We start from the raw sequence: 18,239 nt of genomic DNA on the forward strand, positions 1-18,239 counted from the left end.
GGGAGCCCTTTGGATCTGGTATGGATTTGAAGGGGAACCCCATGCCAAAATTAAAAAAGAAGGCGTAGGGTCCCCCCAGAGTTCATATTAGACCCTTATCCAAGCATACAGCCTGGAAGGCCAGGAAAAGGGGAGCAATCTAGTGTCTCCCCTCCTGAACCATACCTGGCCACATGCCCTCAACATTCCAGATTCCGATAAGTCCCCCCACCCACAGACCCCCTCAACCACCAGCAAGAGTTGTGTAGAAGAGGCTCTTATCCCCATCAACATGGCCGAGCTGTATGCTTGGATAAGGGTCTGGTATGGATTTGGATGGGGCACACCATTTTTTCTGACATTTTGGCATGGAATTCCCCTTAAAATCCATTCCAGACCTGAACCTGGCATTTGTTTTATTTACATTCTGCTGTCAGTGGGGAATCCTCCTGACAGCAGATGAGTCATGGTTGTTAAGGGCATGGCAACTGGCTTACTGGCTAGCTCTTTAACAACCAGCTATTCTTCACATAGATTTTACATTAGATCAATATTTTCGATTTGAATGTTAATACTTCTGAAAATTTTGAATCTGTTCGAAAACGAATAAACAAAACAAATTCTGAAAACAAATGATCCAAATGTAGCAAATGCAACTAAACAAAATTAGTTACACAATTAATCTATCCGAAACGAAACAATTTTTTTCATTCTGTACGTCTATACAAAATTGTCTTTTTCAAATTACCGTTTCATACAGGGTGCATCTGTGAAACTCAGGGATAGATTTACTAAAACTGGAGAGTTTTGAACAAGCTGAAGTTAGAAGCTGATTGGCTACCATGCGCAGTTGCACCAGATTTTGCACTCTCCAGTTTTAATAAATCAACCCTTCAGTGTACAGAGCAGCCCCAGCAATGTCTGTATTCTATTTGGCAGCCTGGGCATATAAAAAACAAAATGGCATGCCTCAATTTTGGATGTCCTGCTCTACTTAATGGGACCCTTTCAAACTGCAGGGCGCAATTGAAAGTGCATATTGTTCAATTTGATTATCTTAATCTTGTTTTACAATAATGAAATATATATTACAAACCTTGTTTAATCATTTATTTAATTGCCTTGAAGTAGGACCTAGGACCTTATTCAGTGATGAGTTCTTGTTCTTACAAGCCAAGATGTAGTCCCCAGCATACACAATTTCTCAAAATGAGCACATTTACTGTGGGGGGAGATTTACAAAAACTGGAATACTCAGAATCTGGTGTAGCTGTGCATGGTAGCCAATCAGCTTCAAACTTCAGCTTGTTCAATTAAGCATTGACAATAAAATCCAATTGCTGTGAATGAATGACGTGGTTGTGTGGATGGAGCCCCCTTAAATACAGATGTAACTTACAACATGTTCCAAATGGTGAACCTATCCCTCAAGTACTGGTTTACATGGTAAAAAGAAGAAAATACTTCACAACTAAAGTACTGCTTTTACATTTTTTAAAGAAAATACTTCACAACCCCTTTATCAAATTCTAGTTGTGTAGAAGTTGCAATGATGTAATTAGTCTCACCTGCAGTTTAGACCACTGGATTCTTCCTACACAGCGGGCTGCATTGCGCCAAGCATGCTTAGCTCCATATATTAGCTCAGTGTCTCGTAGCTGGTAGGTGTCAGTTTCCTCAATCTCTTTTCTTACTTCTTCTAGTCTGTCCAAGTGAGCCTTTGAGCTAAATCTAAAAGAAAAATTAAATATGACTATATATTTATTAATATTAATTTTTAAGCCCCAATTCACAGTGTTTTGTGGTGTTTCCTTACTCTACTAATATATATTAAGCACCAGCAGTTAAAAGTCAATAAAAAGCCTGGTGCTGGATTATTGAATGGTGGTGGCGCTTAGCTCCAGCAAGGCGTGGAAAGTTGAGGTCTACAGTATGTGGGTGTCTTAATCAGGGGTTTCCCAGATACAAGAAAACTAAAAGGAAAGTATGAGACAACACTTTCTATAGTTAGTTTATTACTAATTTATGTACTAAACAAAGGTTCTAGTCTTGGCCCAGATTGGGTTGATGCCCTGAAAGTGCATATCCACTAATTTTAACTTACTGTATCTGTCTGCCCTAATTCACCCAACCCAACTTCTGGGACAGCAAGTGGTAACTAACTACTTTTTTCCATAGGCAGGATTTTGCATAACAACCAAATTGGCACATTTCTGCCTCACAGCAAATCAATAGCCAACATTATGCAGTGTCTGCTTCCTGAAAACACCATAATTGTATATTTTGAAAAGGGAAAGAGGTTTACAACAGAACTGCCACCAAAGTGTAAGAACCCATGTCAACTTTGATTTTAACAAAAAAAGAACAGGGTCTAGAAATGGGGGCAGGGTGTGCAGGCAAAAGAATCTTTATAAATGATTGCTTGCTTAAAGGGAGCTAGTCATGACTGTGGTGTGGAAGCTCTCAATGCTGCCCTGTTTTAAAAAGGTGCATGTTCTTGCCCATCTGTCCTTTACTACTTGGTGAGTCATTGACCTGCACATGTGGCTTTCATGGGTATGCACCTGTTCCCAGGTAGTTACCAAGAGGTAAAGAAAGAATGACAATAACAGCCCTAAATACTGCACCTATCCTGACAAACTGATTTTAAATGCTAACAAACTAGAGGAGGGGGCAACCCAGCAAAAAATTGGCAATTCATTTTTTTGCTGTCACCACTGGTGTTGTTGGAACTATTCTGGGCTCACAGAATTAAACCGGAAGGCCTGAACTTATCATCTCTACTTGGGCATACTGGAAGCCATTTTGTTCTTCATATTCTATTTTCATGGTTCCTGAACAAAGACCTTAAGTGCAAACATTCCAAGGTTGTTACAGCTTATGCTCCCAGGTTATATATTGGGGGGGGGGGGAGTATCATGGTATCAGACAGCTACAAGATAAAGACTTGACATGATACCAAGTTGTAAAATAAATGGATGAGTCAATGTCTAGATCGAACAAAGGACAAATAACTGTTCCCAATAATTTTTTTCCCCATGAACCTTTAGAAAAAGAATGCATATTAAACTTTACATTGCGGATGGTGTTATTATTATTAATATTTGACAGGAATATTTTGACCAAAAATATCAGTTGTATTATTATTAGCATTGCATGCAGGGGCGGACTGACCATTTGGAAACTCGGGCACTGCCCGAGGGCCCGGGGTCAGTAGGGGGCCCCATGAGATGCCACTGGTACCTTTTTCATAGGCTTTTTTGAGTTTGGGCAAGGACACAGGGGCCCCATGATCCCCTATTGCCCGGGGGCCCCATGAGTTGTCAGTCCGCCCCTGATTGCATGAGAATACTTGCTTACTTAAGTAGTTTAGGTTTTATATTACTACTGTATATTCAATTTCCATATCCATATATATTTTATCAATATTGATTGGTTTTAACAATTAATACATATTGATATATAGTGGATATTATGTTTTCAACATTATAAAGATTTAGTTTGAGTTCATTTTATCACAACCTTGGTATTTTACAGAAGACATGAGATAATAAGAAGCCTCAATAAGTTGAGTATGAGTAAGTTGAGATATATGGGTAGATTTTTGTTTCTCAAGAATCACTTGGGTAATACATTATTTGCAGTGACATGGGTACCAGTCTGTCTGAAACCAGCCCTGTCAGAAAAGCAGTTATCTCTAATATTCATGAATAGTAAAGAAAATTACACCTAGTCTGAGGTCACATTTAGATGAGATAAGATTTACCTGCCTAGGTTTTATGAGGGATAAAAGTAGGAGACAGACAGAGACGGGGGAACACGTCACGAAAAAAAAAGAACACATCACAAGACAGGAGACAATGGACAACAGACACACCCTGAAGTGAGCTGACTGAAAACTGACAGCAGTGACACCATAGACTCCATATTGGTAACTATAACTTTCATTTTCTTCAGCTAACTTGTACTCATCTTATATCTCCAGCTACACTGTTTAGTCTGATAACAGTTATGGTTAGGACAGGAGTTTATCTGAAGTAATTTTAACTGCAGTATAAATTATTTTCATTTCAATTCTCTGGGGGAAATTCTATTTTAAATATCCCTGAAGCTAATTTTATCTTCTAGTCAATGGTTTAGCTGGATAAATATATGACGAAGTAGATAGCTTAGTGGAACATTTGATCTTGACCTCAGATCGATTCTAAACTGATTGGATGGGCCTGTGTGTGGTATTCCAGATCAATTCATGCTAAGGTAAACGTTGAGCTTTGAATGTCTGGTTGTAGAGAGATCACATGGTCAATTTGCATAGCCGTTGTCATATGTTGCTGAGTTACTGATAGTTTCTTACACTATATTTCTAGACAGTTGGTTCTAATTCATTAATATTTGAAAATAATTGCTGGTTTGAATTTCTAACCATTATTTTGGATTAGATGATTGCACTGATATTTTGATGTATTTATTATTTATCATCACCTATTATATTTCATTACCATTTTGCACTGAATTTTTATTATTAATAAATACATATTTTTGCACATTATTGCATTTTATTTTGTCTTCAAATGAGTGCAAATAAAGAACTCAGATTATCAGTTGATTTAAGGAAGGAATCTCCTTAATTCCAGATCCCTACCTGTTTTCATAAATTGTATACTGATTGTTTTCTCAGAGCTAAAGCTCTGACTGTGCATGCACAAACAAAGGACAACTACACAGAACGTCAGTGACATAGTAGCATTGTTCAATGAGGTCATGAACACATTTTAGCAAATTACACAGAGCAAACATACATATACCCTCAGACTACCAAATATGGGTCCATATGAATACAAATGTATAGAGGGACATTTGGGACAAAAAGAGACTAGATGACCCTTCAGACTCCAGAATGATATCAAGCATAAAAGTGAATATTTCATTATTATCAACACACATTTCAGTTAATTCTTCAGTTGTATTTTTCCTAGTTTTATTATTCTTTGTAAAAAAAAATCAGCTTACCTTTTAATTGAAGTATAATATTGATCAATAAATTCCTTTGCAAGGGGAAGAAGCTGCTCTTTAGGACGAACATCATCTGGCTTACGGACATACTGAGGTGGGGTCATGACTGCCCCCAAACACATATGTGGGGAGCAAGGTGTAGGCTAAAACATAAATACAAATATATGTAAATCTAATTTGTACCATGTTGTACTTAAATAATACAAGCAATTGGTCTACTATATTGTAATACATATAATTTAGAGGATGATTTAGAAAAAAAGTGATTTAGTTACAAAATTACTGAGTTTGTTCTCAGCAAAATTTTGCCAAAAGGGTAAGTCATTAAGCTGCTTAGGTTACTGTGCTTAAAAATGAACTGCAATGTATTTTTCTTCATTTAGATGGTGTATTTGGGAGGGGTGTATTTATGGCAGTTAACTTTATTTATTTGTGTACTATCATTCTACATTTTTTATTTTACTTTTTCTTACTTTTTTGTCTCACTGTGGCTAAAGAGGAACCACTTTTTGGAAGAAGTACAGGTCTAGGGTAGTTTAATAGTTTCAGAAACGCTCAGAAGCATCTTAAGTTTATTGTACCCTTAAACTCCACCAGCATCTACCATAATTTCTCCTTGCTCGTCAACCCCAATGCATTTTGACAGACTAGCAAAATTTTCACAATAGTCTTCAGATTTTTACAGAAATTTTGGGAAGAGTAAAATTCAATGATTTCTTTTGTGGATCCCTGTTGCTCACCAAGCTAGGTCTGTAAACAGCCATGATCTATAACATGCCTGCTTAAGGTGCCAATGACCAATATATAGAAGAACAAGTAAAAGAATAGGTGGGATCATTGTAACATGCAGATCCATATGTAATCATGCAGCATAAAAACTTGAATCCTACAAGAAATGAAAGAAATATTTTGACCAAATAAAAGATTAGGGAATTTAATAAATATATATATTTATATTAGACAATGAGCTTCCATATTGCATGAAGGGGCTAAAAATCATGTCAATAGGTATATGTTCCATCATAAGGTTACATGTGTATATATGTTGGTGTATAGTGAGAGCTGTGAAAATGTGGAATAGACTCCCTCAAGAGTTGGTTCTGGCCAGCTCAGTAGATTCCTTTAAAAAAAGCCTGGACTCTTTCTTGTATACACAGAATATACCTAGATACTAATATTTATAGGTAAATTTGATCCAAGGAATATCTGATAGCCTCTCGGGGGATCAGGAAGGATTTTTTTCCCCTGCAGGAGCAAATTGTGTCATGCTTTGCTGGGTTTTTTTTACCTTCCTCTGGATCAACTGTGGGTGTAAGATTATAACTTTTTTTTTTTTTTAAATGGTTGAACTGGATGGACGTTTGTCTTTTTTCAGACTAACTATGTAACTTTTTTATTACCAAGTTTTGTGTAATTCAGCCAGACTATGTATAAACTGTAATATACAATAGTGTAATTTTAGCATACTAATCTACCATTTTGAAGATGAAGGCCACACACTTGATACAGTGAGATGTTCTGTTTTATTTTAACATCATCTATATTGTGGCCAATACACACAATTGCAATTTATATGTAAAGTAGACCCCCTCCCTGCTTTAAAAACAATGCAGTGCTTTCACTTCACTAGTTAGTTAAATGTGTATTTCCAAAGATGACCCACAGAAGGCTTTATTGTAAGCCATTTACTGTAACTGTATTCAGCATAGAAGGAGAGTCTCAATGAGTTGTATGAGTTGCCTAAAACAGCCAATAGGCATTTCACTTTTTTAACCTGCTCTGGAACCAAAACAGAAAGAAGCTGATTTGTTAATATGGACAGGATTGAGTGATTTTCAGATGCATTTAATCCCAAGATTCACAATATTTTATTAAAAATCGATTGGCTTTTAAAGCTCCTATTAGGCTTCATACTCGCACAGTACTCACACTGAATGCTGTTATTTGAATGTGTGTTGTTTTACTTTTTCCAATACATGCCCTCAAGCTAAGGAGCTGGATTATTCCAATTCTCCGTTATGGCAGTTACATAATTAAACAATTTGACTGTATGTATAAAATTCTGTAACACTGAAACCCAAAATCAGAATACAGTAAATGTCATAGTATTTACCATGTTTTATAATAACAAAATAGGCAAAAGTATTGTATAAAAATATAATATTCAGTTTGTATTACAGAAGATTATATTACTTTGCACCGGGGCTTTTTTCTGCGGGAATGTGAGGGAACTGAAAGTATGTAATAGCAAGGGATGCTGGGGTGTGCTGGAGAGTCTCTTGATACTGGATGGTGGGGGATCTATTGATTCTGGAATTAATCTATTGTTGCTGGGGTCTATTGCTATTGGTGGGGGATCTCTTGTTGCTAGGGAGACTTATGTTTCTGGGGGGGTCATTTGTTGCTGGGAGGGATCTATCGCTGAGGGAGGGTTCTATTATTGCTGGCTGCTGGGAGATATGTTGTTGCTGCCGAGAGTCTATTCTTGCTGAGGTGGATCTATTGTCACTGTGGGGGGGGGGGTCTTCCTGGCTGCAGAGAGTCTATTTTACTGCTTTTCTTGTTTTTATTAATAATTTCCATTCAAACGACTTAGCACCACAAAATTATACTTGGTTCTGTATTATATAAAAGGGGCAATACTGGGTGGTAAGTTGAGTGTGGAACCATGGGACAGTGTTCAGAGGTGGGTAGGGGGTGGAGACAAGGATGACTCAGACGAAGGGAGTTCCTGCACCTATTCTCTGACAAAAAAGTCCTGCTTTGCACCATATTGTTTTAATATCATTCAGTGCTTTAAAGGAATCCTGTTCCAAGAGAACAAGTAGACTGTCACACATGACCTGCTTCAGATAATTTAAGTTGCTTGCTTGTCATGCTAATCCACTGAGTTCAATACTTTGTGAGTCAATGACCTAAAACAATGCTACATTCCTTTTGTGCATACTTGTTCTGGGCAAGTGTCTCAGAAAATACTGATGTCATGGGATCAACATAACAGCCAGGTACTAATATTATTACATGGAGGTGAGCTATTATCATAGCCTATGTGTAATTCTCAGCACAGGTCCCCTTTAAACCTGCTTGACTGTTAGGGTAGTTGAAGGGAAACAAGTTGATCTGATTCCTAGGGATATGGAAGGTCTGGTTCATCTTACCATAGAAGCCGCCACGTGCAATGTGTCATGTAATACAGCACTTGTGTCCCAGTTCTTCACTTTGAGATAACGAGGACACTTGGAAGGGCTTCCATTCACCTGGCTCTTTGCAGGGGACTGTCTTCCCGAGGCTGAAACCTGGAAATGAGAAAGATTTAGCATGCCAGTACCTAAGGGCTAGGAGACAAATGAGCAGAATAAGCCAGACAAAGAGATTTTAAGTTGTATATAACTAGTTGGCAGGGTGTAGGCATGAAGCCAAATCACAAATAAATTATCCTCTACAAAACAACCCACATTATTTTATAATTAACCAACATGCTTGGAACAGAACAGCAATCATATAAACATTTTTGAGAGATCATTTCCTAATTAATTCCTCATAGCATGCACTAAATTACTTATGATAAAAGAAAAAAAAAAAAGAAAAAACACAAAAAAATTATGTGTTTCTTATTAAATAGTGGTACAACGTCTGTATACAACAGGAAATCTTTATTTCCAGAAAGGTTAAAGTTATTTTATGAGTCCAATGGATTTAGCAATAACAGTCACATAGCTGAGCATAAGTTGTTTATCCTTGCACTAAAGCTTTTTGATTTGAACCTATATCAATATTGATAACCTTTACAAACAGCTAAGCAAACCTTTTTTTTAAGGATCTGAGCAGCACTCAGGTAATACAACTACAGTTGTATTACAATTACTGTAGCAGGATATCACTTTTGGGCATAACCTCTTTGACTATTTATAGAAAAAGTACAATGAATATAAGTCATGTTAGATGTTGTGGATCATGAGAGAGGCTTTATGGAACTTCTCTGAACCTGGGTATAAAAAAGAGTCATCCCACTGGTAGAGGAAAAGAGGGGAGCAGCGTCCCAGGCAATTCCAGTTGCTTGAGTAGATTTGAGAGTTTGGACACTGCTCAAAACCGGCCCCAGGAGTCAGATGTCTAAAGTATGCAGATTGGCCTCAGCAGCTGCTCTAGCTAGGCCCTCTGACACGTTTCACCCAGCCCATGGGACTTGGTCACAGAGGTCCAGCCATGGTACATTTCGCCCAGCCCATGGGACTTGGTCACAGAGGCCCAGCCCATGGTACATTTCGCCCAGCCCATGGGACTTGGTCACAGAGGCTTGTCTGTGTGACCAAGTCCCATGGGCGGGGTGAAATTTGTCAGAGGGCGTGGCTAGACTCTGACTCCTGGGGCTGGTTTTGAGTGGTGTCCATTCTTCCAAATGTAATTTAGATTTGTTTTGAAATATGAAACATACAGTACATCAATTAATGTTTAATTATTTATATATACATATATAGTTTACAAGTAAACATTTAGTACCGGGTGCAGCAATAAGTCCTATAATGCAAACTATGCTCTGTTTCTACAGAAAAGGACCTAAGTTGGAGAAATGCGTATAGCTGAGTAAGTCAGACGGGATCCTTCATCCATAACTTTGACATGCAGTAGTTTGAACCTGAAGTACCGTAGTTGTGATGTTGTGGGTATGGTTTACTCAAGATGTACAGAATGCCCACTTTGCACTTTAAGTGAAGGTGAAGCTGTGTTCACTTATGCAACCACTTATGTACAGAGGTTTTTTGTATAAATTATTCCTGTACATTAATAAATTATTGAGGTGAACAAAGCTTCACCTTATTCAGTAAGCTTAATGACCATTCACTTTGCAAAGTTAACATTCTCTAAGTAAATCAACTCCACTGAGTGTCCAAGTACCAGCAGCAATAGGTAAGGTCAGGGCCATGGATAAGGGGGTACAACAAGTCCTCCTGTACGGGGTTTAGGCCAGTAGGGGGGCCCAGGCAGCTAGGTGAATCAGATATGGGCAGGGAAGGTGATTGGCACAGTGGGAAGGGTTCAATTACTGGAACCGATCCCCTATATGGCTCTTTCTGCAGCAGCTGAAAGCTGTCTTCTTCTTCTCTCCCTCCCACTGGCTTTCAGCTGCTGCAAAGAGATCAATATAGGGGATGAGTTCCACTCATCACCCTCCCTGTGCACCATATGTTTCCCCCTGCTGCGTAGGCCCCCCTGTGTGCCCCACACCTGAAGCGCTGCTAACTTCCCTCTTCTCCTTCCCACTAGCAGCTGCAAGCACTCAATAGGATACTTAAGGATAGAGAATGGGGGAAGGGTCCGGTAAATATGTCACATTTACTAACCCCTTTCTTTCCTGAATGAATACAATGAGTGATCGTGATCGGTACCACTCACTCACTGTATTCATTCATAACTAAAGCATAGTAAGCTGTGTTTTTTTGGGGGGAGGGGGCTGTCATGTTGGTTGTAGGGAACCCTGTGGTTTCTAACAGCAGCCCTGGGCAAGGTACCTGCTTCATCCTACAGTTTAGCTTTATAATGTTCACCTGTTAGGAGAAATGCACCTTCTTTTAAAAATCAATATTTTTAAATCAACCCTATAAATGCTATAACTTTTTCCTGTAGGAATGGATGCACAGGAAGTACTCTCCTGTGCTTTACAGGTCCCAGCATCTGGTCAAGGCACTAGAGAAAACTTGTCACGTCACAGACTTCCAGTAACCTTTTTATACTTTACAGCAGCCATGACGTTCTGAGGTACATAAGAGTGAAACCAAAGGAGGGATCTAAAAAGGCAGCTATAGAAGTAAAGGCTGTTCACAGAGCAGAATAAATGTTGGTTAATAAAGTGTACCTGTGCTGATTTTGAATACCCAATCATGTGCCAGCAAAAGTTCAGTTTTTTCTTTGACTTGCATATGATTGGGTAATCAAGGTAAACTAAGGAAGGGATTTACTAAAATGAGAGAGCGCAAAATCTGGTGCAACTTTGCATAGAAACCAATCAGCTTCTAGGTTCTATTGTTAAAGCTTAATTGAACAAGCTGAAGTTAGAAATTGATTGGCTACTATGCACAGCTGCACCATTCTGAATGCACCAGCTTTAGTAAATCTATCCCACTTTTTTTAGTAGTTATTACTGCTATTTACAAGACCATTTTAAGCGCAACTCCAAATTTGTTGAAAAATAAAAAGGAATGTGGCGCACAATATCACTATACCTATGGCAAAACAATAATAATATACCTGCTAGTGTTCTGTTGTAATTAAAAAATGCATTCTGGTCCCTTCCTGCTTCCTGAATGGTAAATGGAAGATCCTGCCTGCTAGAATTACACAGTGTGTGGTAATAAGAGGAAAAAAATATATGAACAGAAATAAGGCAGCCATTCACATGAACAGGAAACAATGCTTCTAGGGTTGACCTTCATCTTATTTTGCAAGCTCAGTGAACATTCACTTTGCAAGTCTGCACTTTGGAGTCTGTACTCTTCATACCACCAACTGAATCATACCACAAAAAAAAACTGCCTGAGCAAACCATATACAAATATCAGATAGCTTGACCTGTTATCTGCTTTGAGGCTTCCTTCCACTACAAAAGACAAATACATGCTTTACATCATTGATAATATACTAGAAAGTAAGCCCACTCTAGCCAGGCTAGAAATCAGGGTGATCTGGGTCACAGACATTGCTAATCCCCCCATCCACTTGTGATAAAAATTAGCACACTTCTTCTAGATTCTAGAATGGCTATACTAAGGTCAAATAGAACCGGATATCGTATGTACTCTCCACCACCTCAGGATATGCACAGCCAAAAGGGAAGCCAAGGGTACCAGGACAGCGACAACCAAAGGAAATGCTTCAGGGGTGCAGCCCTCCTCAGACGGGGAAATCAGCCACTGGATAGAGAGAAAACTGGTGGCGCTCACACCTAGTGCATTATCCAAGGTTTACTGTAGGAATGAAATAATAAAAACATACTCACAGACGAAGCATGTATCTAAAAAGCATAGAAAAATGACAATGGCCACAACGGCAGGCAAGGTGTTCTCACTGTCAGTGCGGTCAAATGGCTGATGTGTTTCGGGGACCAATCCCTTTCCTCAGAGCTGATGACCAGCCTCTGATGCTGATTAGAGATGAGCGAATTATTCAAAAATTCGATTCGGCTGATTCGCCGAATTTGCGGGAGAAATTCGATTCGATGCGAATTTATTCGCCGCGAATTTAACTTATTAAAAGGGTTTCTAGGCTTCAGAGAGCCTTTATATTAGTGCAGAACACTGTACCTTTAATTTAAATGCCCTTGGAGTCTGCTGGGGAAGAAAAATAATACTGTCAGTCAGTATGACATGCAGATGAGTGCCGTCGATCTTAGAATCACCGCACACTTCACTCATTTGGGCAGTCACGGGGCACGACGAAGAAGAAGAAGAAGAAGAAGAAGAATGAAAAGAAGAATGAAAAGAAGAAGAAGAAGAATGAAAAGAAGAATGAAAAGAAGAAGAAGAAGAAGAATGAAAAGAAGAAGAAGAAGAAGAATGAAAAGAAGAATCAGAAGAAGAATGAAAAGAATAATGAAAAGAAGAATGAGAAGAATGAAAAGAAGAATGAAAAGAAGAAGAAGAATGAAAAGAAGAATGAGAAGAAGAAGAATGAAAAGAAGAATGAAAAGAAGAAGAAGAAGAATGAAAAGAAGAAGAAGAATGAAAAGAAGAAGAAGAATGAAAAGAAGAATTAAAAGAAGAAGAAGAAGAATGAAAAGAAGAATGAGAAGAAGAATGAAAAGAAGAATGAGAAGAATGAAAAGAAGAATGAAAAGAAGAAGAAGAAGAATGAAAAGAAGAAGAAGAAGAATGAAAAGAAGAATGAAAAGAAGAAGAAGAAAGAAAAGAAGAATGAAAAGAAGAAGAAGAAGAATGAAAAGAAGAAGAAGGAGAATGAAAAGAAGAATGAAAAGAAGAAGAAGAAGAATGAAAAGAAGAAGAATGAAAAGAAGAATGAAAAGAAGAAGAAGAAGAATGAAAAGAAGAATGAAAAGAAGAAGAAGAAGAATGAAAAGAAGAAGAAGAATGAAAAGAAGAAGAGGAAGAATGAAAAGAAGAATGAGAAGAAGAATGAAAAGAAGAATGAAAAGAAGAATGAGAAGAATGAAAAGAAGAATGAAAAGAAGAAGAAGAAGAATGAAAAGAAGAATGAGAAGAACAATGAAAAGAAGAATGAAAAGAAGAATGAGAAGAATGAAAAGAAGAAGAAGAAGAATGAAAAGAAGAATGAAAAGAAGAAGAATGAAAAGAAGAAGAAGAAGAAGAATGAAAAGAAGAATGAAAAGAAGAATGAGAAGAATGAAAAGAAGAATGAAAAGAAGAAGAAGAAGAATGAAAAGAAGAATGAGAAGAAGAATGAAAAGAAGAATGAAAAGAAGAATGAGAAGAATGAAAAGAAGAATGAAAAGAAGAAGAAGAAGAATGAAAAGAAGAAGAAGAAGAATGAAAAGAAGAATGAAAAGAAGAAGAATGAAAAGAAGAAGAAGAATGAAAAGAAGAATGAAAAGAAGAAGAAGAAGAATGAAAAGAAGAAGAATGAAAAGAAGAAGAAGAAGAATGAAAAGAAGAAGAATGAAAAGAAGAATGAGAAGAAGAATGAAAAGAAGAATCAAAAGAAGAAGAAGAAGAATGAAAAGAAGAAGAAGAATGAAAAGAAGAAGAAGAAGAAGAATGAAAAGAAGAAGAAGAAGAATGAAAAGAAGAAGAATGAAAAGAAGAAGAAGAAGAATGAAAAGAAGAAGAAGAAGAATGAAAAGAAGAATGAAAAGAAGAAGAAGAAGAAGAATGAAAAGAAGAAGAAGAATGAAAAGAAGAAGTATTCCAGTACAGCAAAAAGTGTATCTGCAGAGAGCTCCGCTATTTCTGACAGTTCTCTGACAGTTCCTTCACATTTACAGCGGTTGAAACATTGTATCTATTTATTTCCAAATAAAAACATCTGTATCCTAAATGGAAACAAATAGATACAATGTTTCAACCGCTGTAAATGAACTGTCAGAATTGTCAGAAATAGCGGAGCTCTCTGCAGTGACACTTTTGCCGGCTGATCGGGAAAAATTCGATTCGTGCACCCGAAGTTTGCTAAAATTCGGATTCGATGCGAATCAAATTTTTCCTGATATTCGAAACGAATTCCACTTCGCCAGGTTCGATTCGCTCATCTCTAATGCTGATGTATGATGAATGGAAAGTAAAAGCCTTGCTGTTGATGCCTGAGTGGGATGGTGTGGGAGTGTGCTTTATGCCTGTGGGGAAATGGCTGCTGGAATGCAAACCACGAGACAGGAAGTAAACTCCGGATTCATCATACATCAGCATCAGAGGCTGGTCATCAGCTCTGAGGAAAGGGATTCGTCCCCGAAACGCGTCAGCCATTTGACCGCACTGACAGTGAGAACACATTGCCTGCCGTTGTGGCCATTGTCATTTTTCAATGCTTTTTAGATACATGCTTCGTCTGTGAGTATGATTTTATTATTCTATCACTCCTACAATAAACCTTGGATAATGCACTAGGTGTGTGCGCCACCTGTTTTCTCTCTAAGGTCAAATAGACTTTGCAGTTTGCAAGTGCATTGGTACTCATTTCCCCCAGAGCTTAAAAAATATGGTGATTCTATGCTGATGTCCATCATCCAATCATGTTTAACCCCTTCACAGCGGCACCTCCTAGCCCTTTAAGGGGTTTTTGATGCCAAGAGGCGGGGCAGGGTTTAGGGTTGTGTGACCGCCATGATTGGCTGTCACGGCAGTCACATGATTGGAAAGGTCCCGATTGTAAGAAAAGATGGGGACCTTTCCATGGGATGCCGACACATGTTCTGGGAGTGTGCAGGGTGTGCTCTCTCAGCAAATGTTTGTTTACAAATGGTACGCAAATATGCAGCTCCTCAGCATCAAGGCCCAGCCACTGAGAGGCCGCATATTTGCGTACGCTTGGCGTGAAGAGGTTAAGCAAAAATGTTTTGTTTTTTTTTACCTTGTACCATATTAGATATTATTTACAAAGTGATGTTTCTCCACATTTACTAAGTCCTGGATGAAAATGAGTGCAACTCCATTTACAAAGTACACAGTCTGTTTGCCTTTAGTAAATCTACCCCACTGTGCACACATTCACACTTTCTTCAAAAGTGGGACCATGTAAGGTGGATACTATTAATCTGCTACAATAGTTCTGTTATTTTGGTTGTTTTACCAAAATAGTAATTTTCATTTGTATTTAAAATTAATAAAAAATTTTTAATTACAGATACTTATATATCACCGTCAATTTACGCAGCGCTTAAGCCTACGTACGTGTCAGACATGTGCAGGTAGTGTATGTTTTTTTCCCCCAAGAACATACTGTATTTGTGTAACTGAAATAAATACTGGCTCAGTTTTTAAATAGTCCTTATTGTGTAATATGGAATGGTTAGAAAAGAATAAACACCCACTGCTAAATGGCATAGTTTTAGTACAAATCAGAAAGACCTGCTTTCAGGGCCAGGTTTAGACTTTCTGCTTCCCTCATGCCACCTATCTTGTTCCAGTCCAGCTGCCTGGCTAGCCTAAAGCTGGGCACACACGGTCCGAATATTGGCCGGTTTAGCAGGAATTGGCTGACGTTTGGACCATATGTACAGCTGTCCTTCTGACAGAAGCTGGTCTAAGGACTGGCTTTTGTTGGAGGGACATGCTGGAAAACCAGTATCCGATTAGTGCTCACAGCCAATAGGTGTGAGCACTGATCAGTGTGTTCTAGGGGGGTTGAACAAAAAAAGTCCAATGGGTTGAACGAAAAAAAAACTGTATGTACCAGGCAGTAGAATTACACTCAAAAAATTAATATCATATCCACCCAACGCATACTTGTGACTGAGACAGTTCATCTTTTCTGCTTCAATATATAAAGGAGCTGTGGAGCTGCCAAGCTGTCAATCTACTCTGCTAGCAATTTGGTTCTAAGTGTACAGACTCTGGTTGAACTGCATGCACACTATTCCAGCAACACACAAACTCTGATGGGATAACAACAACAAGAAATCAACGGCAAGAATGGCAGCGGTCCGGAACCTTTAACTATACACAGGAATGCCCTGCCACCCAAAGCTAGGGCCTATGCTGGCTATGCATATATATGACATTGACTTTTAAAATTATTTTACCTAAAATTCAGGTAAATATACAGACAAAATCACAGATATATGTGAAAAAAACGTTTGCGCTAGATGCGTGCAAATTATACAAAAGGAAATAAATATAATACAATATACCTAAATAAAAACAGCTGCCACCTTGAGTGAAATAAATCATATAAACAACAAATGAACCCTAAGTGATTCAGTGGCGCTGTTAATAAAAAAATTAAGTGACTAATTAATGTAAGTCCATAAATTCATATATATATATTGGTATTGAAGTGGTTAAGGGTCCACTATACTCCAAAATAACAACAAAAAAACACATATGTGAAAAAGCATCAAACAGAATTCAGAGATACTAAATCTCTCATACACTGACAAAAAATGTAGACACTTGACATTTTATAGTTTGTTATGTGTGAGCTGCCATTGGAGGCAACACAATGACAATTGGCTTTTTTCTTCTTTAGGATTAGTGGGTGTTGGAAAATATCACCCCCATTATACCATCTTAATTTTAAATCTTCTTACCTGATAATCTCTATACCTTTTTACATGTTTTTGAATAATATTAAAACCTTTCTTCACATAATTTCGTTTAGGAAGTACAGTTACAGTCGCCCTTTAAATGCTGACAGAGACATGCTTAGTGATCTCTACATTTGACCTATTCACAGAACCTGCTGTGAACCTAAAAAAGACTGCTCTCTAGAAGATGACACAAAATGGGACTGTCATATCAGAGATTAAGAATTCATTCTGCTTCCAGGGGGATGGGCATTTCAGCGTGGATCAGAAGCAAGCTGGAAGGGAAATCCTTGCATTTATGTCAGAAATCTAAGTTAAAAGCAGATTAATGTGAGTGTGTGTGTGGGGGTGGCTCTGCGGACATTAACAAAATGGATTAGGATGACCCTGAAGACTAATGGGAGATAAATACCAGCTAAATGTGGCAGGGGAATCCCATAATCTGCATGTGCTGGAATAACTGTAGGAAATCCCAGGCACCCCTGGGAAACCTCTCTGTTCCACGTCTCCTTTCATCTATCTTCTATTTAAGGCCACATAATGAACTTTGTGTGTGTGTATGTGTGTGTGTGTATATGTGTGTGTATATGTGCGTGTATGTGCGTGTGTGTGTATGTGTGTATGTGCGTGTGTGTGTATGTGCGTGTGTGTATGTGCGTATGTGTGTGTGTATATATGTGTGTGTGTGTGTGTGTATGTGCGTGTATGTGCGTGTGTGTGCATGTGTATGTGCGTGTGTGTGTATGTGTGTGTGTGCGTGTGTGTGTATGGGTCCGTGCGTGTGTGCATGTGTATGTAGCTGTAAAACCACTTATGAATACTAACTGGCACAATTTAGCATATACTTTAAGTAGAAAAAAGGTTCAATTTGCTAAGTTTACCACATGTTATTTGCATTAGAGATCCTTAATTTCGGCCACGTGTCTGTCATTTTCAGCTCTTATTGGCTTTCATTGTTGAAGACAGCGGGGGTGATGGAAATAAATCTTGTTTCTATTCAAATGATTATTAAGCATGAACATAGGGTCAGCTTATTTACTATAATTCACTTTGAACTGATTCTACTAACCACTTGCCTTCCAGAGGATTTACCCCCTTCCTGACCAGGCCATTTTTTGCGTTACGGCGCTGCATTACTTTAACTGACAATTGCGTGGTCATGCAATGCTGCACCCATATGAAATTACGTCTTTTTTTTCCCACGAATTGAGCTTTCTTTCGGTGGTATTTGATCGCCTGTGTGTTTTTTATTTTTTTGCTATAAAGCAAAAAGGGCAACAATTTTAAGGAAAAAACGATATTTTTGACTTTTTGCTGTTAAACATGTCCAGTAAAAAAATTTAAAAAATCAAATTTCATCATAAATTTAGGCCAAAGTATATTCTGCTACATGTCTTTGCTAAAAAAAATCCCAGTACGTGTAAATTACCGTATTTTTCGCTCCATAAGACGCACTTTATTCCCCCCAAAAAAGTGGGGAAAATGTCAGTGCATCTTATGGAGCAAATATAAAGCGGCCGGTCCGGTATTTCCGCCG

General features: G+C 38.1%; 1 protein-coding gene across 5 annotated transcripts in view; it reads right to left on the reverse strand.

The window, feature by feature from the left end:
• The window catches only part of NOS1 (nitric oxide synthase 1), a 182,831-nt gene that overhangs the window by 73,877 nt on the left and 90,715 nt on the right, over positions 1-18,239 (reverse strand). For all 5 annotated transcript variants that reach the window (XM_089677183.1, XM_089677186.1, XM_089677170.1 and 2 more), the window contains exons 4-6: positions 8,151-8,288; positions 4,990-5,135; positions 1,548-1,710 (exon numbers count right to left, since the gene is read on the reverse strand). In XM_089677183.1, coding sequence (XP_089533309.1) covers positions 1,548-1,710; positions 4,990-5,135; positions 8,151-8,288 — 447 coding nt within the window. The remainder of the gene's footprint in view (positions 1-1,547; positions 1,711-4,989; positions 5,136-8,150; positions 8,289-18,239) is intronic.

The sequence above is a fragment of the Staurois parvus genome, unplaced genomic scaffold, assembly GCF_062004578.1.
Source record: "Staurois parvus isolate SC_StPar_1 unplaced genomic scaffold, SC_StPar_1.0 ptg000014l, whole genome shotgun sequence".
Taxonomy (NCBI): domain Eukaryota; kingdom Metazoa; phylum Chordata; class Amphibia; order Anura; family Ranidae; genus Staurois; species Staurois parvus.